This window comes from Podarcis gaigeae, assembly GCF_964106915.1.
Source record: "Podarcis gaigeae genome assembly, chromosome: 3".
NCBI lineage: Eukaryota > Metazoa > Chordata > Lepidosauria > Squamata > Lacertidae > Podarcis > Podarcis gaigeae.
The window spans coordinates 36,739,535-36,767,144 of record NC_139680.1 but is presented as its reverse complement, the minus strand read 5'-3'; the positions used below and the strand labels follow the sequence as shown (position 1 = coordinate 36,767,144).

Here is a 27,610-nt window from a genome sequence, read left to right as displayed (position 1 = left end):
AGAAGCTACCAAGAGGAACCATCCATAGGTTATCGATGGCCGAGTCATTGACCTAATAAAAGACACAGAGAGAAGCCATCAGCAAATCTAAGACTATTAGCCCGGCGCTGCGCTCTGGCTGGTTAGCAGAAGACAATGCCAGAGGGGACTTCCAGTTTGCAGTGGGCAATGATGAAAGCTGAAGGCCAATAGATATGGCCTTGTGGAATCTCGCACTGCTCAGAGATTGGGTGGCATGCAGCAGTATCTTCCCATTTGGCCCTCAGTGGGGTAATATAGGCTGCTCCTACTTCAGATCGATTGGTACCATCTATATGTTGTGTTCACGTTAATGTTGCCTTTATAAGGCCAACAGCAAGAAGAGGCTGTGGTTGATTCTTTATTTTGGAAGTCAGACTCACTAAAAAATAAAAAAGAAGGTAGTTGAGAGATGGCAAAATCGTGCTTGAATCTCATTTGGATAAATGGATTCTAGGAGCATATGCCTAAATTCTATTGCCTTTCTCAAGGAGTTGTAAAGCATTTTTCACGCATGACACTCAACACAACCTTCAGACTCTTGCACACTATTTAAGTGCATTTTTCAACTGAATGTACGTTTTAGCCAAAAATATTACATGGGAATCATAGATGCATAAAATACAAAAACTAGTTTAAGATTCTGCAAACAGCTTAAGCCTTATTCCATTTCTTGGTTTTTCTTTTCTGGTTACATGCAGGAAATAAATCTGTCTGTATTTGTATGATTTGATGGAATGTCATTAGAAGATCCTGTGGGAAGCCTGCATAGCTGACTCAGAAGTTGGGTTTTGGATTTATGTTTTCTTTCAGTTTGGCTGACATATTGCTTCTTTGAGAAAATAAATAAATAAAAATATCATTTTTAAAAGGTGGCCTTATTGGAATTCTAAGGACCAAAATGACATATTATAGAAAGTGAGCACTCTTTAATCTCCCAACTTTTTTTACCTGAAAGGTGGGGCCTGCCAATTTGGACAGAACAGCAGGGAAGGGAAACAAGGGTGTCTGGGTCTTTAACCTTTCATTCCAGCCCTATTTTCCTGATCCAAAGCTCACTTTGTATATTGCCCAGAAGGGGAAACAAACAGTACAGGAACAAACAATTTTTAAAAATCCCTTCATCTGTGCAGCCTTGTTGCTGCATTTCAGTAAAAAAACAACAAAACAAAAACCAAAAAAGTGTAGGGAAATAAATTATATTCTCTAGGCATAATGTGTAGTATGACCCTAAGAGGCAATGAATCTCAAGTTCTGAAAACCTTTCTGGCAATCTGCAGATCTTAGGCTACGTACACATTAATGGCTTAAAATACAGTTAGGTGTACTGCAAGTCACATTTGCAAATCACATTTGCACGTTGCTATCCACTAGAGAGAGCAGGGATGTCTTTACCTGATGCACATTACCTGTTCAGTTTCCCCCCAACCCCCCAAAGCCATATTCATGAATCTGTCATCTGTGCATGCACGGCCATCTGAGTTGTCTCACCTCAGCTTAACTGCAGAGAGAACATGCGTTTCTATTTTCAAAACATGTGGAAGCTCGTTTGAGGAAAAATGCATCCGTTCAGCAGCAGTACTTTTCAAAGAACTACATGATAGACATGGGTTGTGGCTAATGTCATGTGTACTTGATGTCAAACGCCATTAGTGCACACACACTGGAGCAAACAAACGGTAATGGGTACACAGCCTTAGCTTTCTGTACTAGTTTGCATCATATCTATAGATAGAGATGTTTTTCGTTGCACAAGCCAGGTATAAACATTTTAAATAAATGATGTATTTGTGTGTGTATATATTTTAAAAATAAGTGTCATGCACATTAAAAATTGGAATCGTCCCACCTTTCCCAAAGTATCTTACATTGTAGGTCCTCAGTGTTTCTGTTTGTATGTTTCATTTCAACCTATCCTTGCCCCCACTATGATTCCTGCAAGCTTGAATTTAAGGCATTATTGAGGGTTATAGCCAATGCTAGTCTTACTCATAGTAGGTCCATTAATATCAGTGGCCCTAAGTTAGACATCCCAATTAATTTCAATGAGTACAAGTAGGACTACAGTATTGGATACAACATAGGCACAGCAATCCAAGCTACAGGAAGCCAGGGTAATTCGTGGGTAATACCGGGGTAAACTACCCTTAAGAGGGATGCGGGTGGCGCTGTGCTCTAAACCACAGAGCCTAGGATTTGCCAATCAGAAGGTCGGCGGTTTGAATCCCCCAACGGGGTGAGCTCCCGTTGCTCAGTCCCTGCTCCTGTCAACCTAGCAGTTCAAAAGCACACAGTACAAGTAGATAAATAGGTACTGCTCCAACGGGAAGGTAAACTGTGTTTCTGTGCGCTGCTCTGGTTCACCAGAAGTGGCTTATTCATGCTGGCCACATGACCTGGAAGCTGTACGCCGGCTCCCTCGGTCAGTAAAGCGAGATGAGTGCTGCAACCCTAGAGTCGTCCACGACTGGACCTAACGGTCAGGGGTCCCTTTACCTGATCTACCCTTATTTAAAATTCTATTGGGAAGCAAAGATATTGCCAGCTGAGGCAGCCCAAGCTTAGCAGCGGTAAAACAAGCTTTTAAAATAGAGTTTGACTTAGACCGTTCTTTTTGCCAGTGTAATGTCCGCTAGGTTGCTAGTCACATGAGTGAACTGAAAGGAGTTTTGAATAGGGGTAAGTTTCCCCCTATCCTATCCCTGCTATACCCCTTTGAGGGACTTACCCTCATTTGGACATGCTGGTGTATCTATGGTTGAGCCGGGATGAAGACCCTCCACATGCGCAGGCAGAGACCTTCTTATTCCAAACTCCTGGTTCCAAACTCCTGGCTCATTCCTGGTGATCTTGGGATTTGTTTTGTTCTCCAAGGGCTTGCTGATATTGCCTGGGTGTGCTAAACCCAATGGCAACCCTGACTTTCATGTGACTATCCATTACAAGGGGCCTGCAAGCATTCCTTGCATAACTGAGCAGAAGAAACTGGGAAGGACATCTGTGTGGCTCCATCTTTATTCACACAAGTTATTGTACTTGATAAGGACAACAAAAGCAGTCACATCACTTGTCTGGAAAACCCACTTGCAGATACTGATTGTTTTTATTGACCCAAGGCAGTGCCGCTCCTTTTTCTAATGCATTTCAATTGCTATTTCTTGCAAGCTGCTTTGGCCAGGCTTGCTTAAATTATCATCTGCCCACCTTCAGGAAGAAGTGTGCATGCAGAACTCACAGGGCATTAGTCCACTGCCATTTGGAAGCTTAATTTCTAAAAGAAAGTGTACTAGAGGCCACACCTAACCAATAGTTTCAAAATGCATCCTATAATTCCTGCCACCTAATCTGCGTGGGAGGTACCTGCGTGATTGCTCACACGTGAGATATTGTTTAGCATGGCTGTCAACCTTTTTCAAGCTAGGTTCCTTTGTTTTCAATAACTGTGTTAAGAAAAAATCAGTAGGTAAAGCTTGCATTACAGCATCTTCATGCCAGAGCGATGGAAGAACCTCACCGGTTGAATTTCTGGTTCCATGTCACACAGCTGTTAAAAGTAGATGGTTTATGGAATGAACTTGCATTCCTGTTTACTTTCACCCCTTAATTCCAGAGCTGAATCCTACCACTAGAAACAGATTTCAATGGCTATTTTCTTGCTGGCTGCATTCATTCTTAGCTGGGAAGTATTAGGCATAGAGATTCCTGCTGATTTCTCACCTTCCTTTCCCGTGCAGTGCAACGCTCAAGCCAGTGTCTATGCACTGCCCATTCCCACCGCCCTTCCGTCTTCCAAAATTGGATTGGAAAAAAATGCTCTATAGCCCAGCTTCTCTCTCTGCCCAAGCTTGGAACTCGCTTCAGAACAGGCCGAGCCATGGCGGGCAGGTGGGCTTGTTCACGTACTTGAGCACCTACCCAGAGTTTCCTGGCAGTTAAGGGCAAATAAACATTGAGTATCGTAAACTAGGAGGTATTAGCCAACCTTAAAAGCTGGACCACTTTACACCGCTTGCGCATTTCCTTCATGTAACAGATCCATTACCTGAGATTTCTAAAGCACACTGGAGAATACTTGAGCCTTTCTTTCATACACACACGCCTGAGAAGGGACCACCAAGCACATATAATGGACCTTTACCTGTGCTTCCTCTCAACCTCACTCCAAAGCAATTTCAGGTGCTTAGCCCACACACACATATGTGAAAGAGCGACTCCTCTCAGAAAACCCTTGCCTGGAGAAGAAAATATCAATTACCTTTAGAGAGGAAGATGTCATGTACGACCTACTTCCTTGCCTGCCTGTGTAAGAAAAGCTTACCTAGGCCTAGTCTACATATGCAGCAGACAAATAGTAATGAGGGCAAGAATGAGTGAATGGAATGTATCACTTCAACCTGTGGGAATTTGGAAAAGGGGGGGGGGAAATCCCATTTTTAAATATTGTTCTGTGTTTAACCTGTTCCCTTGGGGGGGGGGGAGGAACAACTTTAGCAAGTAGACAGCCAGCAACTCTGGGAATAGACTAGTAATTTTTACATGAGGAAGCAGCTAAAGATTGCAACGCTCCCCTGCTGCCTGTGAAGTGGTAGTCCTCTTTAACCCCCACAGGCTTTTACTGCCTGATTTTGCTATTGCAGCTTGATTGGGCCCAGGCAGTAGTTTCCTCCAACTCTTCAGCTGGCAGCAGCTACAGTTATGACCTTTTTGCCACAGCCTGTTTATTATTTGTACAGCTTTCCACCCGGCTCTATTTATCCTCATATCAGAAAAGTCCTTACCTGCTAATGTTTGTTAGGAGCAAAGGATTTTGATTGAAGCACAGGAGCAAGGCTGGTAAAAAAAATATGGCAGCCTTAGATGCAAGTCACATCAGAGTGTGAAGCCAATGCTGTTTATTGTGGCTGCTCCCCTGCTTTCAAAGTCTAATGGGGCTTTGGCATTTCTATTTTAAGCCTTTCACATCCTGATTAACAACACCTAACACCTTTTCCATTGGGAAATGGCATCCTCTAATGCTCTCATCAGAGCCCTTTGAATGTCACAAAGGGAGCACATGTGGTCCAAACTCAGGGCGCTTCCAGCCATGAACTTGCCATGTCAGAAAAGTGTGAGGTGTGTGTGCTTATTCTGGCAACCGAGTGATTGATTTAGGAACCCTTAGAAATATGAAGTTCACAGGTTTGTTTGCTTTAAGCATGACAGAAAGTAAGCAAAACAATGGTTCAATGTAAGTGCATGCCCAAAGCCACCCTGATTTTAAAATATAAGAGAAGCCACTCTTGAGAGAAAACTTCAGAACTGAAGACAGTTCCCCCAGTGGACTAGATCAGATCTGTAGTGAGGATTAACAAAGTGAGGCAGGCTGTAAGATGGGAGGGTAGGGGGAATTGTTATTGCTTTCAAAAGTTACTTTGCTCTTAATAAGCAATGCATTTCATGGTGTATTCATATATTTAAAACATATTACTTTCCCCTATGGCAGGCATGTCCAAAATCTGTCTCAGGGGCCTGCCAGTTGGTTTAATCCGGCCTCTGCGGCAGTCTATTTCCTGGGGTAAAATCCTAAAAAAAGCTGAGCGACTTCAATCCTAAAAAAAGGTCAACAACTATGGTTGGCCCATTGGTCGACCCTCACAGCCCTTCACTTCATCAAATCTGGCCCTCTTTGAAAAAAGTTTGGACACCACTGCCGTATGGGAACTGTACTTGCCCCTCACAGATCTACAGTTCCCAGCACACTTAAACTACAATTCCCAGAAGTCTTTGGAGGGGATAGGTGCTTTAAATGTGTGGTGTGTAATGCGACCAGAGTTTAGCGTTGCTCATTATGAGTGACAGTGGTATAAGCAAAAGCACGAGGGCATTCCGTTATCCGTTTTCCACCATATCAAGTAACGGTCATAATGGAACCAACCCAAGCACCTCACTACCAGCAAAGGAAATGCACCACCCTTAACCACATCTGGAACCCGCACAGGGAAATATTTATATTTCATTTTTAGAAGTTTATGCGGTGTGGTAGAAAGGGGGAGACTGAGAGGGCCACAAAGTGGTTCTTAATCAAGACTTTTAACATGCTCCCCCCCCCTTAGCTAATTAAAAAAGCAAATAAATATGGAGCACCTCTGTGTTGCATCTGTTTTAGTGGGGCACTTAAGCATGTGCTTAACATCTCTTCTGTTCCAATTAATGGGACTTAAAAGCTGTTAACTTCGACTGCAACATGCCCCGGTTGCTTATGGGATTCTGTACGACAGCAGTATAATATTTAAATAATCAGAGATTGCACAGATATGGAAAGAAACCATCCCACCTCAGAATCCGACTCAATAGGGAATCAAAATAGCATCCTCGTTCAGTGTGTGTGTGTGTGTGTGTGTTTGGACAAGAGGGGTTCATTTATAGGGGGTTATGCTCTACCATTCTGCTTACTCAGGTGTGTACCTGGGAGGGGACAACACTCTCTTGGTCCCAAATGCAGGATCTCTAGCAATATTACAAAACAAACTATCCCCGACAGCAAGAGAGAGAGATAGAATCCAGTAAAAGGCAGAAGCACTATAGTTCCTCATGGGAGCTGTGCTGCTTTAGAATTTCAGCATCCCACTATGACTTTCTTTTCCTTCACAATATACACACGCAATTTAGTGCAACGGCCCCTAGAAGACAGAGCAACGCACCCACACCCTCACAGGTATTTCCTTTGGTATATAGACATTGAACAAAATATACCCACAAGCTTCATTATCCCTGCATCGGTTTGTACATGTTAAGCCTTGCATGTGCTTTAAACTGTTCCCTGTGCCTTATGGAACAGGGCATTCATTTAAAACCAGCGTATCCGTGCAAAAAGAAAAAGGGAAAAAAAGTACCTGTTTTCCCATCACACAGCTACACAGACGGCACAGTGTAACAAGCACAGAATGACAGCTATTGATATACCAGCGCACAATCTATAATACCATTTATATAGAGGGCTCAGTTGTGACACTGTCAAAACCAGAGCAAACCAAGCAAGCAGAGCACACGGTACTTTGCAGTGTATACTGGGTGTAAATCAGCTGATTGCAAACAAGAGGCTCTTACCTTTGATTAAGTTCCCCCTCCCCAGAAGCGCAGCAAATGCCTGTACAAAGCTGTAGTAGTTGCCGAGGAGTTGCTGGAGTCTCTAAAGAGTGGGAGAAGGGGACGCAGCTCTGTCCTTATTAGTCTCACACGGTGTGACCCTCCCACTCAGCAAGCACACAGAGAGAATACAACTGTACGGCAGGACAGCCCCCAGCTCTGGCACCAGTTTTTGCAAAAAGAGAGCGAGCGAGCGAGAGAGAGAGAAAACACATGCTTAAGAGGTTGCAATGCAAATCTGGTAATAATATTAAAAGGGTTAGGTATGGATTGTCTAAAGCTGTGTCACAGATAAGACTGCCTGGGGTTTGACTGCATGAATGAAAGGGGTGTCTGGTTTCAGCGCACCGACTCTGAAGTACATGATATGAGCACAACAGCAGGGGAGTAGATTCCGCTCCCCCAGCATGTTAAGTGTAGCCACATCTCATTAATTTTATATACTTTATCATAAATTTAAAATCAACCAACCATGGGAATGCACCTATTTATGGCACCGATGCTGCAGAGAATAGTGGATGGCTGCTGTTTGATTTGCCTTTTTTTTTTTAAAAGCTCATCGTATATAAAGCAAGGGTGTTCTTACACTGTAATATCAGCTGTCTGTGATTAAAAAAAACCCTGTGTGACACTCAGCCTTCCTGCTAATTCTCCCTTGAATATGCTAAACTGTGCTTGCTTGGGCCCTGGGAGTGTTCTCATGACAGTTTCTAGCACTGCCTTTAAGGATTTAACTAGAGGATAAAAGGATAGCGAGAAAAAGGGAATGACTGCAGCACAAACTTAGGGAAAAGGGAGGGCAGGATCTTCACACATGCTGTCTGCACATATTTAAATAAATTTTGTCTTCAAGCTCACCCCGCTCCACCTTCACCACCCTCTCCTGTGCTTTTAATATAATCCTTTCCTCCAAACAAGCACCAGCTACCTTTGACTCCCCTCTGCCCATTTAGAATTGTAGAGTTGGAAGGGACCCTGCGGATCATCTAGTCCAACCTGCATCAATGCAGGAATATGCAGCTGTCCTATATGGGGATCAAACCTGCAACCTTGCCATGATCAGCACCACACTTTAACTACACATCTTTTCTTATCTTTCACACACTGCTGAAATCTGCAATTTAGGTTGTTAGCTCTTTGGGGCAGGGACCCTTCTTTTTGAGGGGGCTTGTGTTATTTACAAGAAAAGCCCCACCAATGATCTCTCTTCTTCCCTTCTTCTCTTTGGTGATCACTCGTAGCCGAGTAAGATTGTCTTCCATAAACACGCTTTTAACAATGAGTCCGTAAGTGACTGTGGTGGCCAACTCTAGATCCACACGTCCTTCCACAGTGGGGACATTGATTTCCGGGCGGGAGTTGATCACGCTGTGGATTTGCCAAGCGTGCCTTCCTCTTAGCACGTTTCTCCCTTGCATCCTGAGTTCGAGTGTCTTCAAAACTCATGACACCTTTGGTAAAGGCTGTTCTCCAACTGGAGCGCTCGCAGGCAAGTGTTTCCCAGTTGTTGGTGTTTATAGTATATTTTTTTAGATTTACCTTGCGACAGTCTTTAAAACATATGCAGAAGTGAACACACAAAAATAGGGGTGGGGGTTTGTTTTTGTCCCCCCCTTTCTTGGTGACCATGCCAACACTCCAATGAATTTTCTCTCTCTTTCTAGTACAGTGGTACCTCGGGTTAAGAACTTAATTCGTTCTGGAGGTCCGTTCTTAACCTGAAACTGTTCTTAACCTGAAGCAGCACTTTAGTTAATGGGGCCTCCCGCTGCCGCCGCGCTGCCACCACACAATTTCTGTTCTCATCCTGAAGCAAAGTTCTTAACCTGAGGTACTATTTCTGGGTTAGCGGAGTCTGTAACCTGAAGTGTTTGTAACCTGAAGTGTCTGTAACTCGAGGTACCACTGTAGTAATAATTACTAGAACTTTTGAGTATTTAAAGTCCTTCAAACAGATTGTATTGTAATTCTTACCAAGCAACCCTGTAAGGTAAGTAAGTATTGTGATCTCAGTTTTGCAGATTGAGATTGGGGCTGAGACTGAAAAGAGTGTGGATTATTTGAGGTTATCCGGTGAGTTCACAGCAGAGGTGAGATTTGAACCAGGGATTCCCTGCTTCATAGCTCGGTCTCATAACCACTTTTGCTTCATCAGCTTTCATAGGTAGTTATAATGTTTTGCATAGAGCTACAAGACTTAATGCTATTGGTGGAGTACCACCCATGATAGTCAGCCAAATTAGGTATGATGGAGATCTCTATGGGATGATGTCATCCTCTATACCTGTTTGTGTGTTACCTGTTGAATATGAAACTGCTAGGTGAGCAGGAGGAAAGAAAGAGATTACTACAGGGAGTTCTATCAGGGAGAAAAGAAGAGACAGCTTCAAAAGTCTGTTTCAGAGGGTACAAGACTTGGGAGTGAGTCATTATTCCAGCATGGGTGGTCCCAAGACCTACCATTGTGCATTCATTACAGGGAAGAGAAAAGCAGAAAGCAATATACTAATTCCCACTCCTCAAATGCTGGAAGCCCTTCTCAACCTTCTCCAATTCTAGCTTCTTAAAAGCATGCCCCCCCCAATCTGATAATGATTTTGAAAGGCAAGTAGGAATTGGAGAGGCAACTAACCCTACAGAATGTCATAACAGCAGTAGGAGAAATAATTGACCTCAGCTATTCTGAGATGGAAGAGGTAAGTGTGAAAGAGAACTCGCTTGGTAAACGAAAATGTTAAGACTTGAAAAAGACATAGCATTTGCTTCCAGGAGACCTCTTTAACGAACATTCACCCTAATTTGCTTGTGGGGAGGTTATATGATATTGCAGCAAACCGTTCTGACTTCAGCCAGCTTTTAATTCCGCAACATGGGCTTGCCAATATATCACTGAATCCCACCCAAGGATAGCAACTGCCTGGAAGCATCCAAGAGCCACAGATACAGTGGATGGTTATGCTTGAATCAGCCTATCATCAACCAAGTGGTGGTCCTTGATTTAAAAATAAGCAGGGGCCAGGACCTGTTGTAAGATCTAAGCATTGTGCTTGAGAATAGTGATTTTTTTAATGGGAAAATGGCAGCCGTCAGTGGGTGATAAGCAACCACCCCACTCTCCGATTTTCTTTCTCTTAAATTTGTACCAGCACCTGGCCAGGCTATTTTTGTTTTTAGAAGTCAGTGGAAAAGATACACATGACTGTGTGCCACATCTAGTTTGGACCATAGTAACGGGAATAAAGTTGTGTATAGCTATTCCAAGTGAAACCCTCCCCATCAGCCTCTAATGTTCATCCATAAGGAGCCTTGTATGTGCATTCTTTGAGTGGCATGGTTTGATGAACCAGAGTATCGCTTGTGACCACATCCTCACAGATGCTGTTTGTGTTAGTTCTGCTTTTAAAGAGATTGTTTCTATGTTCAACAACAACAACCACATGACATACTTACTGCAGGAAATTATAGATGACCCCTCCTACAATGGTTACAAATTGCAATGTGATGAGAAATGGAATATGTATCTTGCTTAGCACGCCACAGACCAAACATTAACAAGAAGCAACATACAATCTGTTTATGAATGGCAATGAATGTCGGAATGGTTCGAAAGTGAATACTAACAGCAAGAAAAGCTTGGATGAGAAAAAACTAAAAGTACTTTAGATGTTGACATTTTAGATCAGTTGAGTTTGTTTTGGGCTTCCATTTGCAGTATTTGCTGTTGTTGATTTTAAAATTTACATTGAAAATAAGAAAAGTAGCTTGACAGAACAAAACATATTATTTCAGTACCAAATTACTTTCTTCTATTATGTTACACTGCTAAAATAGCTTGAATTAAACATGTGTCAAATCACACATGGTCTGTTTTCTCAGTAACGGCAGACAAATTTTAAATACAATTATCATGCTGTTGTCTCCCTTCTTGAACACAAATAAAACCAAATTTAGCCAACACTCAGTATTCATAGAATTTATGATGGAGCTGATGAAGCTGATTGTTGCCTTTTATTAGAATCAAACATGCAACATAATAAATAACATCAACAAATATTCATTCATATTACACCCTTCCTCACACAGGAGCCCAGGGTGACTAACAACAAGCAGCAAAATAAACACAAAAAACAACTTTCCCATCACAATCCTAACTAACATGGTCAGCAGTAACATAGTTAGAGATAAGATTAAATCAGCAGAGAAACCTTTTTATGTTCCAAAGGTCATAGAATCATAGAATCATAGAGTTGGAAGAGACCACAAGGGCCATCGAGTCCAACCCCCTGCCAAGCAGGAAACACCATCAGAGCACTCCTGACATATGGTTGTCAAGCCTCTGCTTAAAGACCTCCAAAGAAGGAGACTCCACCACACTTCTTGGCAGCAAATTCCACTGTCGAACAGCTCTTACTGTCAGGAAGTTCTTCCTAATGTTTAGGTGGAATCTTCTTTCTTGTAGTTTGGATCCATTGCTCCGTGTCCGCTTCTCTGGAGCAGCAGAAAACAACCTTTCTCCCTCCTCTATGTGACATCCTTTTATATATTTGAACACGGCTATCATATCACCCCTTAATCTCCTCTTCTCCAAGCTAAACATGCCCAGCTCCCTTAGCCATTCCTCATAAGGCATCGTTTCCAGGCCTTTGACCATTTTGGTTGCCCTCCTCTGGACACGTTCCAGTTTGTCAGTGTCCTTCTTGAACTGTGGTGCCCAGAACTGGACACAGTACTCCAGGTGAGGTCTGACCAGAGCAGAATACAGTGGCACTATTACTTCCCTTGATCTAGATGCTATACTCCTATTGATGCAGCCCAGAATTGCATTGGCTTTTTTAGCTGCCGCATCACACTGTTGGCTCATGTCAAGTTTGTGGTCAACCAAGACTCCTAGATCCTTTTCACATGTACTGCTCTCAAGCCAGGTGTCACCCATCTTGTATTTGTGCCTCTCATTTTTTTTGCCCAAGTGCAATACTTTACATTTCTCCCTGTTAAAATTCATCTTGTTTGTTTTGGCCCAGTTCTCTAATCTGTCAAGGTCGTTTCGAAGTGTGATCCTGTCCTCTGGGGTGTTAGCCACCCCTCCCAGTTTGGTGTCATCTGCAAATTTGATCAGGATGCCCTTGAGTCCATCATCCAAGTCGTTGATAAAGATGTTGACTAAGACCGGGCCCAAGACAGAACCCTGTGGCACCCCACTAGTCTACAGAATTAAATAGATCTTCAGTTTTCACCTGAATTAGAATAGTGTGGAAGACAGACTGATGTCAATAGGATGTGAATTGGAGATCCTAGGTGTCATACCTGGGAAGACCCTATTTCCTGTCATGGCTTCCAGGCCATAGACATGGCTACGAAGATGTTCATGGCTCTGTAGACTAGTCCTGCCAGCTTGAATTGGGCCCAGTAGGTCTCCACCATCCAGTGCCTTCCTTTCTAGATATGTGTAATATGATCCCACCTCACTGTCTCAGACTAAATCACCAGCTGCAGTTTCCATGATGCCTTCAGAGCAGCCCCAATATAAAACACATTGCAATATTCCATTCAGGAAGCTATGGGAGCCTAGACTAACTAAATCCAGGTTAAGCTGGTTCAAGAATGGCTGTAATTGTCAAGCCAGCTGTAGCCGGGCACAGATGCTCCTTTCCACTGAAGCTACCTAAGCCTCAAGCTGGGAGTCTCGGACTATCCTTGGATCACATACCTGTTCCTGAAGGGGTGGGGTGCTACCCTATAGAGACCGAGCCATCTACCTGATTCTTGGGCCCAGGAACTATCTACCCACAAAGTTTCTGTCTTCTCAGGAATTGACCTCAGTTTATGGGCCCTCATCCAGCTCATCACTACCTCCACACACAGGTCTAGCACCTGCATATCGTTTCCCAATTCAGGTGGCATGGGGAGATAAAGCTGGCCATCAGCACATGAGCAATACTGCTCTTCAAATGCCCAGATGACACCTTCCAGTGGTTTCATATTGATGTTAAATAGCATGGATGCCAAGACACAGCCTTGCAGAACTCCACAGCCTACTGCCAAGATGGAGCAGAATGCCCCCAACGCTGTTGTCAAGTTGCAGCCCTGCAGAAAGAAGTGGAAACACCACAGTACACTGCCACCAACTATCCCAGCCAGCCAATTCGGAGAATATTATGGTTAATGACACTGAAAGGCACTAATAGGTCAAGAAGAATCAACAGGGTAGAGCACTCATCTTGACTTTCTCCCAAATAAAGGCATCCAAGGCTATTTCAGTGCTGGGTCCAGGCCTGAAAGCAGATTGAAAGGGTTTTAGTCCGAAATGCATTGCTTTGGATGCAAGAGAGAGAGAGAGAGACTTATTCACATATCCAGGCACGTTAGGCTGTTTCAATGGAAATAAATAATTTGCTCACTGTGAGCAAGGAACTGCCAGTGCACACCAAGGGGGAAAGTGGCAAATATGAGCTGGTGCCACTTCTGCTGTCAAACATAAGAAGAGCCTGCTGGATCAGGCCAATGGCACATCAAGCCCAGCATCCTGTTCTCACATTGGCCAACTAGATGCTTGTGGGAAACCCACAAGCAGGACTTGAGCACGAGAGCACTACCATTTTCTGCAGTTTCCAGCAACTGGTATTCCAAAACATTGCTGCCCCCAACTGTTGAGGCAGAGCATAGGAGTTGCGCTCTTCTGTCATTCTTAGAAGAAAACATACCAGACTAAAGCTATGTGAGGCTTGAACATCATTCCACTGCTATACATCTTTTTTACAAGTTGAAACAATTGAAAGACCTTATCTTACGAGGAAGGCAAGAGTCAGTGCAGCATCTGATACAATCTTATATTTTGGTATTAGTCTGGGATGAAAGAATTGATTTCAGTGGCATTCTTGGTCTTCAATTACATTGGAATTAAAATCTCTACGCCTGAGAAAATCTGAACGTTGCTGAGTTCACGTGCTGTAAACTGACCTACTGGTCTACCCCCACAGTACTTCTGTGCAACAAGTAAGGCTATTTACCGGCTATTTTGAGGAGTCCAGGAACTTGTATACTAATATACTCTTACAGTCCCATGTATCACATGTCATCTTAGAGGTAAGCATGATTGTTTGGGTCCATTTTTGGTGTGATTAGAATTAGGACTATGTAAAATCGCCTCAACTTCTTTAATTTTATTAAGTCATTGATTCAGTATACACGCAACTTTGGAAGAGAACTCAAATCAGTTTTTGACAGACATTCATATGTTCATTACCAGCAGCATAGGTAGATCATTGTTCAGACTTGCAGACAGAGATAATTATTTTATTTAATCAACAATATCAGCTGACAGCCCTCACACTTATGGACACATCCACATCATAAACTTAAACAAGTTTAATAATAATTCCCTCTGTGCAAAGAAACCTTGAGGTTGGTGGCATTGTAACAGAATTTTGAACATGCTCAAAAGTACAGTTCTTAGAATTAGTAGGCAGAAATTGTGAGAGGTAAACTGATATTAAACAAACATAATCTCCATAGGCTCTTAATCTTGCTGCTGCTCAAAACAAGGAAGTAGTAACAACCCCATTACGATTAAAGCGTAAACTCAGAGGCCACCACTGCACACAGGAGCACTTAAGCCCTCTTAAATCAATGGGCTTCAGAATGCCTAATGGGGCTGGATAGAGGCCAGATCCTACAAATAGGGGGTTCTTTTACATGCTGTAACAAGCATGCAATCAGGAATGACAAATGAACTAATTCTATACTTCTTCAGATCAGCCTTCTTGGGGACTTTGTGTCTTTTTCTGTCATGATGAATGTTTACAGGCGAATCACTTGAAAAGAAAACAGCTGCTTGAGGAGTCTAAAATCCTGGAAGTGATCATCATAGCTAGCCCAGAATAACTGGATCTAGGTTATAACTTGTGATGAGCCCATACACAGATTTCCTTAAGAGTGTGTGTTGCATTTCCAAATCAAGCTTAATCACATTAATGCCTTCCTTATTTATTCCTATCATCAGATAGGCTTTTTTTTTTTGTATGGTTTTAAATAGCTCTCAGGTAGTAACAAGTAGTTTTCTAATAAAGCTCACACTTAGAATTTCTCACTGCTCTGTGGGTTGGTGTTCACTACCAGTATTTCACCTTCAGCTAGTTTGCATGTAACACTAAGCTAAATTATTGTCACTCCAGAGAAACCACAATCTGTGATCAAGATTTCCTCTTGGGTTTCCAGGTTGTGGTTTTGGCTGGAGGAGGCAAACCATGAGCCCAGGTTTAGATAACATGGTAAGCCAAACTATACAGTACCCGCAGCAAGTGCAGCAATTAAATAAATGCATAATATATTACAGTCCTCAGGGTGGAATATATTGTTTGAAGATGAAATAAACGTAACTCTTACTACAACTATGGTGTGGATAGCCCTGAACTAGGATCAGGCATGCAAGTGTCTTGCAAGTGAGAAGATGAAGTCAGAAAAGCAAACGAAAGACACAAGCTTGGAAGTGGAGAGGGGGACCCGTTTTGACCTTTTCTCAGAAAAAGGAAGCTAGCCACATTTGAGAAGAAGATCTGTTGTGAAATCTGTCTTCCACTTTTACAACCATTGGAAACAACCCATTTTGGGTTACAGTGGTACCTCTGGTTAAGAACTTAATTTGTTCTGGAGGTCCGTTCTTAACCTGAAACTGTTCTTAACCTGAGGTATCACTTTAGTTAATAGGGCCTCCCACTGCCAGCACGCTGCTGCCATGTGATTTCTGTTCTCATCCTGAAGCAATGTTCTTAACCCGAGGTACTATTTCTGGGTTAGCGGAGTCTGGTAACCCGAGGTACCAATGTATTTTTTTGGTGATATAACAAGTAAATACTCCACTTTGTTTCTAAAATTATTTCTTCTGCAAAGATTTCATTAGCCATTTACTCAGACCTCCCAAGTGTCCCTAGTTTCCAGAGACAGTCCCGGATTTACAGAAGCTGCCCTGGTTTCTGATTTGATCCCAGAATGCCACTCTTTTCCTTAGGATGTCCCTATTTTAATTGGAGAAATGTTGGAGTTATGGAGGCAGCCCTGTATAGGGAATTTTTTTTTAAAAAAATGTTTAATGATTTATTATGCTTTTATCAGCACCTGGCTAAACCCTGTGGAGGGCCCTAGGCAGTCAAAATCTCAGGGCGCTCCTTGCAAATTATTTTCGAATACATTTTTGTACTTTCTTTTCAAGATCAAATCAATATTATTTTGATCTGTTGTTGTAGGGCCCCTAAAAGGCATGGGGTGGGGCCCATAGGCTGGTGCTGACTGCCTATTTGGTAATCTGGCACCGGCTTTTATGTATGTTGGAATTTGCCCAGTGTGGCTGGGGTAACCCAGTTAAAAAAGGTAAAGGGACCCCTGACCATTAGGTCCAGTCGTGGCCGACTCTGGGGTTGCGACGCTCATCTCACTTTATTGGCCGAGGGAGCCGGCGTACAGCTTCCAGGTCATGTGGGCAGCATGACTAAGCCGCATAATATAAATAATAATGGTATTATTATTATTATTATGGAATAGGACGTGCCTATTTTCATCGGAAAATGTTGGAGGGTATGTTTACTTAGATTGACTGAAATTAGAAACCACTTAAAAAGACAAGAAATTTGCTGGAACAGAATTTGTTTTGTGGATTGTTTCCCATATCAAGCTATATGCTGCAGGCTTGGCGGTTAATTCAAATGACTGTGCATCTGTAAAATTTATTTTTACAGTTCTAATCATCATTTACTAATTATGCCTTTTGTGCTCAGTGTTTTATTAGCAATATAGTATTTTACTGTTGTATTTCTATTCATAAAATGTTTATAAATGCAACATGTACGTTATTATTTTTCCCTGTTTGGGAAAAATAACATTTTCTCTCCCTCTTTTCCCAAGCTTTATAACATTTTTAAAATTCTTCATGATATGTGTGGTGAATGTTTGGTTTCATAACATGCATAATTAATTACAAGTAATGACATCAAGGGAACCATTTTCTTTTGGTGATTTAATATTAATGAATTAATGATGAGGAATACAAAGATGCCGGATTGGCTATGTATAAAAATAATTGGCAGTTTTTATATTTATAGAAATAATGTGTGGAAAAAATATTTGCATTATTCACAATACCAATTTGTTTTCAAAATATGCTTTGCTACTGGAAATGAAGAAGGGTTTCTGCTTCCTTTTTTGTGTGAGTTCAGCAGATTTCCTTGTTACCAGGCACTCCCATTGAATTTGGTTTGCAAAAGTATGCAAGTGCCTTTTAGATTTGGCTGTAAATCATGGGTTGGATCCACGTTTAGATCCATTAAAATCAGTGTGGGTTATGTTAGTCATGATTAACTTAAGTCCCATTGATTCTGATGAATCTACACTAAGCATGACTACAATCCTAGCCACTTACTAGAAGTAATCCCCATTCAATAGGACTTGCTTCTGAGTAGACATGATTAGGAGTGCTCTATTAATCTGGATTCAACCAGTTGACTTCTTGAGTAGGCCAAGGCCAAGGTTTGAGAAGTGCAAATTAGGTCCTTTCTCACTAAGGTGCAAACAAAATCTTAATTTCTCCCCTATCTCTATCAGGTACAGTATTACCAGTTAGTTGGTGGGAGAATGGTGCATTGCTTCATGTGGGCAACTCGACAGACTGTAACTCCTCACACTTCCCAATGATAGAGGGGAGATCTTATGGAATTCTATGGGGATGATGACTTCTCTGTCGCCCTTGCTGCTACTGCTGCTATGACTGCTTCATTCGCTATAGAAAACCGAATAAATGTACAATCTAATGTATACTAATAGTGAACATATCCATGCACTTAAGAAGGAGGCTTCAGCAAGCCTGGGGTAACCCAGGAGTAACCCTAAACTTTGCAGAAGTACAAAAAGGGCAGGTTTCCCCAAACAGCCCACTGAAGACTGAGAATGCTCAGTGGGCACAGAATGTTGACTGACTGTTGGAAGGAGGCAATGGAGTGTCATGGAAGATGGGGCGGCTGGCTGGGAATTTGAACAGTCCACACTGTAACATTTTGTTGCAGGCTCCATTTGTGCTTTCCATTTGCTTTAGTTTCCCTTCATCTATATCCACATTATATTTCACGCTGCACACATTTATTAGATAATGTCATATTGATTTTAAACTAAGCCCAGCTCTAAGAAAGAGATCTTTGGAGCACAGCCCAAGGGAGGAAAACAGGAAAAACAAGATATTGCATTGCTATGAACCTGTTTTGTTAAACAAGTTCAGCCACTATTGGGACGCGGGTGGCGCTGTGGTCTAAACCACAGAGCCTAGGGCTTGCCAATCAGAAGGTCGGCGGTTCGAAGCCCCGCGACTGGGTGAGCTCCTGTTGCTTGGTTCCTGCTCCTGCCAACCTAGCAGTTCGAAAGCACGTCAAAGTGCAAGTAGATAAATAGGTACTGCTCCAGCGGGAAGGTAAACGGCATTTCCATGCGCTGCTATGGTTTCGCCAGAAGCGGCTTAGTCATGCTGGCCACATGACCCAGAAGCTGTATGCCGGCTCTCTCAGCCAGTAAAGCGAGATGATCGCCACAACCCCAGAGTCGTCCGCGATTGGCCCTAATGGTCACGGGTCTCTTTACCTTTACCTCAGCTATTATTACAGTATGTAGGATGCATGCACATAAAGTCTGCTTTTGGTTTAACTGAAAATGAAAATTGTACTGTATCTTAATTCATAAACAATGTCCAATTTTATTATGACTTTCCAATGCCAATATCTAGAATTCCCTAAGGAATTTCCACGGGGATCCCCATGAGACTTAAATCATAGTACTCTGGTTTAAACTGAATTAGGATGAACGTGCTGCTTCACTGTGTTTGCTTTGTTTAGAAAACATGAAGAAAATGAACTAGTTTTTATTAGCCAATTAAAAAACCCAGTTAATTCCATCCAGTGCTTTTTTCTGGAGGGTATGCAGGGGTACGCATACCCCTAAACATTTTGTGTATCTTTATACTTTTGTCCATTTACTGTATTTATTTTTCCTGCATTGAACTATAAAATGGTGGTTTTCTTGAGTCAAAATGAGAGTACTCTTAAACATATTTTTTTTGGTGGGGGAAGCACTGATTCCATCCGAAGGGCAGCAAATCTAAAGGTAAAAGACACACCAATATCTGAAAAGGATAAATGCTGTGACATTTTGGCTGTATTAAAAAAATAAAAATCCCCTGACTTAACCCTCAAGGATTCATCTTTGGCCACAAGATGCCAGTGGTACAGTATCTTCTTCCCATAACTTAAATACTTTGCCTAAAAGGATATCACTAGTAAGGACTGAAAGAGGAGAACATGGGTTCAGTTCCCAATTGAAAACTATCCTGTGCTGCTGCTTCTTTTTTTTTCCTTTTCTCAAAAGACACAGAAGGAAAGGATGTTAAATCACTCTAAAATCTCCAGGCAAGCAAATGTCTGCTGCACCAGAGAACATCCACCACTTAAGAGGTATTTGTGAAGTTTCTTCAAATCCAAATGGCTTTGGAAATAATGTAGTCGCTTTGGAATCCTCAGGCCAGTTTTGTCCAAAAGAGAAATCAAAACACTGCCTTAAGCTAATCGTTTAAATATATGTGCATGGTATTCAATTAAGTTTTACTTAGAGTAAACCCAATTAAATTAGTGAACATGACGAGATACATCTGTTCTTTTCCATGGACCTACTCTGAGTAGAATTTAGTCGAATATCACCCAAGAACCTCCAAATTTCTGTGGCTTTTCTGACACCAGGAACCTTGTCACGTACAACTTCTTAAAAAGCATGTAGGTGGCAAGTTTAAGATAGTAACCTATGCACCCTGTGCATTCAAAGGGGTTTACTCTCAAGCAAACATCAGCCTGCCATACCCATTTCTATATACTTTTCTCATTGTTTCACTGCAGCCTCTCCTTCCTGCTTCTCCTGCAGAAAGAAGAAACATTTTCTGCAAGTCTGCTATTACTCTACTTCTATGACTTTTGTGTCTGCCAGAGGCAGACACGCAGAGACCCATATGGAAACTAAAACGAAAAAAGAACAGATGTGTGGGTGGGCGTATATTATGTGCTGTGCACACACAGTGTCTCATTGCAGGCTGAATGTGCTGGGCTGGTTGCAGAGGCTGTAAATTCTTTCCTGCCCGGCTGAAGAAGTGAAGCTCCCCATGGCATCACATATTCATTCCTTCTTCACATCCAAAAAAACTTGGGAACTTTTGGTTGTTGTTTTTAAAAAAACAAACAAGCAAAAAACCTGTGATGTAAAAATTCTAGTTAGGCCAGAAATTTGATGCTGTATAAAAAAACAACAACTGTCCCTATTGTGCTATGCTGCCACAATATAGTAGCAATATGTAGGGAGTGGGTGGCACTCTCAACCACTGAGCCTCTTGGACTTGCCAATCAGAAGGTCGTTGGTTTGAATCCCCGTGATGGGGTGAGCTCCCGTTGCTTTGTCCCAGCTTCTGCCAACCTAGCAGTTCGAACATGCTAGGCATGTTTAGCCTGGAGAAGAGAAGGTTAAGGGGTGATATGATAGCCACATTCAAATATATAAAAGGATGTCACATAGAGGAGGGAGAAAGGTTGTTTTCTGCTGCCCCAGAGAAGCGGACACGGAGCAATGGATCCAAACTACAAGAAAGAAGATTCCACCTAAACATTAGGAAGAACTTCCTGACAGTAAGAGCTGTTCAACAGTGGAATTTGCTGCCAAGGAGTGTGGTGGAGTCTCCTTCTTTGGGGGTCTTTAAGCAGAGGCTTGACAACCATATGTCAGGAGTGCTCTGATGGTGTTTCCTGCTTGGCAGGGGGTTGTACTCGTTGGCCCTTGTGGTCTCTTCCAACTCTATGATTCTATGAAAGCATACCAGTTCAAGTAGATAAATAGGTACTGCTGCGACAGGAAGTTAAACGGCATTTCCGTGTGCTCTGGTTTCTGTCATGGTGTTCCGTTGCACAGGAAGTGGTTTAGTCATGCTCGCCACATGACGTGGAAAGCTGTCTGTGGACAAACGCTGGCTCCCTCAACCTGAAGCAAGATGAGCGCCGCACCCCATAGTTACCTTGGACTTAACTTAACCATCCAGGGGTCCTTTACTTTATCTTTAGTAGTAATATACAGATTTTTATTACTGAATTAAGGGCACTCAAATATTAATTAATGTCCATGTTTTTTGTTTGTTTGTTTGTTTGTTTGTTTGACAAGATCTCAGGGCGGTTAATAGATTTTTAAAAACCAACAATTTCCCATTCTACTCTTTTAATTCCTGTGTTATGTATGGGATAGGGTAATCCTGTATATATTGGGTCATCCTTTTTAATACCCATTAACTGTTAGAATATGCTAAGCATTGGCTGTTATTTTTGTCCTCTATAACATTAAGTTGTTACGACAGCCTCCATCTAATAAATTATATAATCTTCCGTGACATTTTCCTCTTCTTATCAGCATCATTTTGATCCTTCGTTCATGGCAAAAGTAAATTATTTCTTCTACAACAGCACTCAGGAACCTTTGGACTCCAATTCCCATCCACTCCAGCCAGCATGGCCAATGTTATAATCCAAAGGAGACCCTGCCTTCCATAAGAAGTATATCCAGTCTCAAAAATGGGAATTGACAGCAAATCAACATTTCCCTATTTCTCAATGGAAGGAAACAATGAGAATTCCAATATGTAAGCAGAAATGTAAAAGAACCCTCAAACCATTAAATAGAATGTCAAAGGCTGCTAAGAACAAAGACAGAAAAGAATGTGATTATCTATTCAGTGTATTTCATCAACTGGATAGTTCTGGTCATTTCATTTTAGGAGGACTGAGAATGGCACTGAGAAACACAAAAATGTGATCTTGCAGCGTAGATGGAGTATTTTTGTACAAAATGTTAAAAATACTACTGCTCTTTAGCTTGAAAAAAAGAGAGGTAGTTAACTGGAAATATGATAGAGGTATATGAAACCACAAAAGCTCTTGAAATCTCTATCAGGGAACAGCTGCTCACTGTTCTACACAAATATAGAACAAGAGAGCACCTGATGGAATTAAGAGCGAACAAAATTAGTGATTTTTTTTTTGTCACATAACGTGCAGCTGACATGAAAGATAATGTGCAGTGACAATGGCCAGTAACATTAAACCATAAGGATAACATAAACCCTGATGGATCAGGGCAAAGTCCCAGTTAGTCCAACATTTTGCTCTCACACACTGCAGCCCTAAGTGCAGTTACCAAGGGGGCAAAGCCCACTGAACACAGTATTTTGTTAATTTATTTCATTCCATTTATGAATTGTTTCCCATAAAATATATCAAATTGATTTCACAGTAAAACATCAACCATAAGAACAATTTTAAACAATTCCACATGTGTAAAAAGCATTAAAACCAATACCACATATAGAAACAATTATTACAAACCCAGCACAGATACAGTCTACGATAAAGATCTCCACTTAAAAGGCATGATGAAAAAGGAAGGTATTCAACAGGTGCTGAGAAGACAATAGAAATTCTTACATCTTATGGGATGGACTTCCTAATGAGATGGTATCTGACATTTCCCTCAGAGCGCAGTGATTGATTGGCTATATATGTCGTAAGACCGTATTTTAGGTTTCCTAGTCTCAAGCTGTAAAGAAGTTTGTACACCAGTAACAGCACTTTATTGGGACGCGGGTGGTGCTGTGGGTTAAACCACAGAGCCTAGGACGGCAGTTTGAATCCCCGTGACGGGGTGAGCTCCCGTTGCCCGGTCCCTTCTCCTGCCAACCTAGCAGTTCGAAAGCACATCAAAGTGCAAGTAGATAAATAGGTACCGCTCCAGCGGAAAGGTAAACGGCGTTTCCGTGCGTTGCTCTGGTTCGCCAGAAGCGGCTTAGTCATGCTGGCCACATGACCCGGAAGCTGTACGCCGGCTCCCTCGGCCAGTAAAGCGAGATGAGTGCCGCAACCCCAGAGTTGGCCACGACTGGACCTAATGGTCAGAGGTCCCTTTTGAACTTAGCTTGGTAGTTTATTAGCCACCAGTGAAATTCTTTGAGTAGCGGCATAACACTCTGGCAAGAGTCTGCCCCAGTGATCAGTCAAGCCACTGTATTTTGTACTAGCTGCAGCTTCTGGGCCAACTGCAAGGGCAGCCCCACATAGCATACATTGCTATAACCTAACCTGGAGGTTACCAGTGCAAGGACAACAATGGTCAGAAGCCTCTCCTGGTCCAGAAACAACAATAGTTGTTTTACCAGCTGAAGCTGGTAAAAGGCAATCCCTGCTACTGAGGTCAAATGAATCTCTGGTAAGAGAGCTGGATGAGGAGCACCCTCAGACCATCAGGGTGTTACTTTGGGTGAGAAGATTTGAAGCTGGCTGAGAGACCATACCCAAAGAGTATCAGTGGCTTCCTGTCAACTTGAAGGGAAGTGACAGGCAGGTGTCGTGGGGCTCTCTCCTGACCCAGGATGTTTTGCTGCTTCAGGTAACACAAAAAATTCCCCCTCCTACTTTTTTGCAGCCCCCAACTGCTGCTGCTGCCCCTCCCAAAGGCCGTGGGGAGATAAAAGGAGACCAAAGAAGAGTGGGTAGGCACAGCAATGGAGGAGACCCACTCCTCAAGCCAGATCTCCCACCTGAGGCAACTGCCTCACCTTGCCTCATAGGCAGACTGGCCCACCTTCTAGGCCTGGTGCTGTTAGACATCTTTATAAATGACTTAGACAAAGGATTATATAGGAGATACTCAGTATATATACATACAGCACTTAAGTGGGTGGGGTAGTCAGCACCTTAGGAGACAAAAACTGGTTCAAGATTATCTTAACAGGATGGAGAATCTGAGCCAAAGCTAACCAAATGATTTTCAACAGAGATAAATGTTGTTCTGTATTTCGGAAGAAAAATATCACATGTATGTATAAATACAAGATGAGTGACACCTAGCTTGACAACAGTATATGCGAAAAGGATTGGGTGGTGAATAGAAGACAAGCTAAACAAAGCTCAGCAGTGTGATGTAGCAGCTAAAAAGGCTAATGCAATTCTAGACTGCATCAACAGGAGTATAGTGCAGGAAGTAATGGTAGCGCTCTATTTCTGTTTTGGTCAGACCTCACCTAGAGTACTGGACACCACAGCTCAAGAATGATATTGACAAGCTGGACCATCTCCAGAGGACAGTGACAAAGATAGTGAAGAGCCTGGAAACCAAGTCTCATGAGGAAAGGTTAAAGGAGCTGTGTTATGTTTAGCCAGAAGAACAGATGATTAAGAAGCAACATGATAGCCATCTTCAAATATTTGGAGGGCTATTGCATAGATAATAAGAGCAAATTTGTCTTCTGCTACTCCAGAACATGGGACTTGAAGCAATGGGTTCCAGCTACAATAAGAAAAAGAGAACAAGAAGATAAGGATGAAACACTAGGAAGAACTTCCTGGCGCTATAAGCTACTTAACAGACTGCTTTAAGATGGCGAACTCTCATTCATTGGAAGTTTTTAAGCAGAGGCTGCTTGACCACCTATCACTATCAGGGTTGCTGCAACAGTGGATTTCCTTCATTGGTGCGGGGTGGACTAGATAACATTGATGCCTCTTCCAACTCTGTGATTCTGTGCTAGCATGAACCCAGAGTGGATTAAGTCTGTCAAATTACAGACAATTTATGGGGAAAATAAAAGGGATTTCCTCCATAATCTCTGGGGTTGGAGAAGTGGAGGGCTGTCTCTTACCTTAAGGTAAAGGTAAAGGTAAAGGTACCCCTGCCCATACGGGCCAGTCTTGACAGACTCTGGGGTTGTACGCCCATCTCACTTAAGAGGCCAGGGGCCAGCGTTGTCCGGAGACACTTCCGGGTCACGTGGCCAGCGTGACATCGCTGCTCTGGCGAGCCAGAGCCGCACACGAAAACGCCGTTTACCTTCCCGCTGGTAAGCGGTCCCTATTTATCTACTTGCATCCGGAGGTGCTTTCGAACTGCTAGGTTGGCAGGCGCTGGGACCGAGCAGCGGGAGCGCACCCCGCCGCAGGGATTCGAACCGCCGACCTTTCGATCGGCAAGTCCTAGGCGCTGAGGCTTTAACCCACAGCGCCACCTGCGTCCCCCCGTCTCTTACCTTACCTTAATTTAAAAAAAAAAAAAAAAATGCCGCGTCATCCTGCATTTCTTATCCAGGGTTAGTTTGTGTCCTCTGATAGATCTTAGACAGGCCTTGCATCATGAGGCTATCTAGAATGCTGCCTGTGGAGTTCTGAAGAATCATAGAAGTTGGAAGGGATCCCGAGAGTCATCTAGTCGAACCCCTGCAATGCAGGAATACGCAGGAGGTCTGCAACCTTGGCATTACCAAGAGCTCTGAGGTCTGTTGTTAAAGCTGATCAATATAGGACTTTAAAAAATAAAGTTACCGTAAATTAAGCTTTCATCTTTTTTAAAAAAGAACCCCCCCCCCCCAATTTCTGTGCTTCAACAACAACAAAACCCACTAAGAGCTCTTAAGTGCTCTGTGTGCAACATTTTGGACAGCCTTATTTCTTGCAAAAAAAAAAAACCATGGACGGGAAAACCACAGAGATAGAGCTATAAAACAGAAATACAGAATTAATAATACTGCAATATCATCCCAATTCACAAGGTTATTTGGCTCCTAAATCAAGTCAACGCACACCCCCTATTTATATTATTAAAGCTTCCTTAATGACATTTCGAAAATTAGGGTGGCTTTTGTTCTGTGAAACCACAGTCAGCTAACTGGGATGGGAATATGGGGGCCACCTATTCTCTTATTTGAGTCTTTGAAGTTTGGGAATCCAGGATTGCTGATTTTGATTAGTTACAGTCTACTGCTTCCTGAAGTCTGAACATGGTAAACAAGTGTGGATCTATAATCATTTGCAGTGGGTGAAGAGAGCAGAGCAGATGGGAGCAAGAAGACCCTTTGCCTTCCCCATCGGTGGCTAATAATCCAAGCACACAATGGATGCACGGCATTCCTGGCCGGTTCTTTGTTCTTCCTTCTCCCTGCCCTTCTTTTTTATTGACCTTAATGAAAAAAATGTAGGCTCTCTAATTGTTGCTTCTCTTTACTAGTACACAGGCCACTCCACATGACTTTGTCCTCAGATCAAATGGATAATGCCAATGAAGGCATTGCTAAAATTGCACTATTGAAAAGGGAACAGAGCAGGGCAGGGCAGAAAGCACCTTTGCTCCCAGTGGTTCTTCCTGTTCCCAAAGCACTGTGCTGCACAGTGGCTACTATCTGATTTTCCCTCCAAGGCATTCAGTCCCAAGATTTCATTCAAGGAAGGAAGCATATCATTGCCATGTTGTTGGAAACACAGTGAATTAATTATGAGAGCTGTAGTTTTTGTTGTTATTGTACCTATTGCCTTCCATAGGGAAGTGTGAGAAAAAATTAATTTCCTTTTCTTCCGGTACTATTCGATTTTTCTCTTTACTGACATTATGTGAATTTCTATACATTATACCTCACTGGCCTCCTCTCTGTAGCAAAGTAGTTGATTTTGGGGAGGCTACTGTGAAATCCTTGGCATGTGGTGAGAGTTTATACTCTGTGACTTTGGGTCATTATATTTATTCTAAAGGCTGAGGCATAGTCTGGTCTAAGGAAAGGTCCTGATAACTGGTTCCCCGCCCACGTTTCTATTATACAGTAATAAAGAGGCCTGTCATTCTGTCAAGTATGTGTGCACAAAAGGGGACCTTTCTATTGTATACCTTCCATGATTTCATTGATTAAAGCAAGAGCAACTGAGTTTTTTCAATACCTATTATCTCATATCTAGGTTTGCTGCCTGAATGCAACACCGGAAGCTTTTTCCATCTGTTGTATTCATATACGAGAACCAACCGAAATGAAGTCAATTACCTCAGCTAAGACCCAGAAAAACTGAGGGAGAAAAATAAAATTATGAAGTCCAATATGTTTCCCTGTTACGTCCTTGATTGGCCTTGGTCCAAACATACTATGTGCCTCTTCGTTGCCTTCATCTCCCCCCTTTCCTCTGCTTCCCCCTCCCTCTTCATGGCAATTGTTATGTACTGAAGTTCTCACCCTGGGCCAGCAGGGGGATACTGTAGATAGTTATGCAAATGAAAGTGACGTTCAGTGATTGGATAGTTTTAAAAAGTTGCTACAGTAACGTTGTTCTGGAGCTCTATATAAGCAGGCTGACTGAGCTGTTCAGTTCTGTTCTGGCCTTTGAATAAACAAGAGCTGTTTGAAGAATCGCTGTGTCGTCTGATATGTTCGCCCACAACTTAACAGCAATGGTGGTGGCAGTGACAGTCCCTTCTCCTTCACTGGCCTACATATTTCTTTTGACATTGCTTTGGTAGTGGTAGTGATGCCAAGGTCTCCCTTTGGTCTAGGAAGGGGAGGGGTAGACAGTGGTAGGCCTGGTTAGGCAGTGTGCCTGCTGACTGTAGTTGCCAG

At 42.5% G+C, this 27,610-nt stretch overlaps 1 protein-coding gene across 4 annotated transcripts in view; it reads right to left on the bottom strand.

The window, feature by feature from the left end:
- COL19A1 (collagen type XIX alpha 1 chain) overlaps window positions 1–7,405 on the bottom strand; it is a 191,974-nt gene extending 184,569 nt beyond the window's left edge. The window contains exon 1 of one of the 4 annotated variants that reach the window (XM_083730078.1): window positions 7,105–7,405. Coding sequence is in view for 1 of the 4 variants with exons in the window: in XM_083730073.1 (XP_083586199.1) it covers window positions 4,274–4,294 (21 nt within the window). In the remaining 3 variants the exon portion in view is untranslated. Of the gene's footprint in view, window positions 1–4,273; window positions 4,405–4,796; window positions 4,849–7,104 lie in introns of those variants that run through there. The other 3 variants (XM_083730075.1, XM_083730076.1, XM_083730073.1) reach the window with 3 other exon arrangements.
- Between the last annotated feature and the right edge of the window lie 20,205 nt (window positions 7,406–27,610).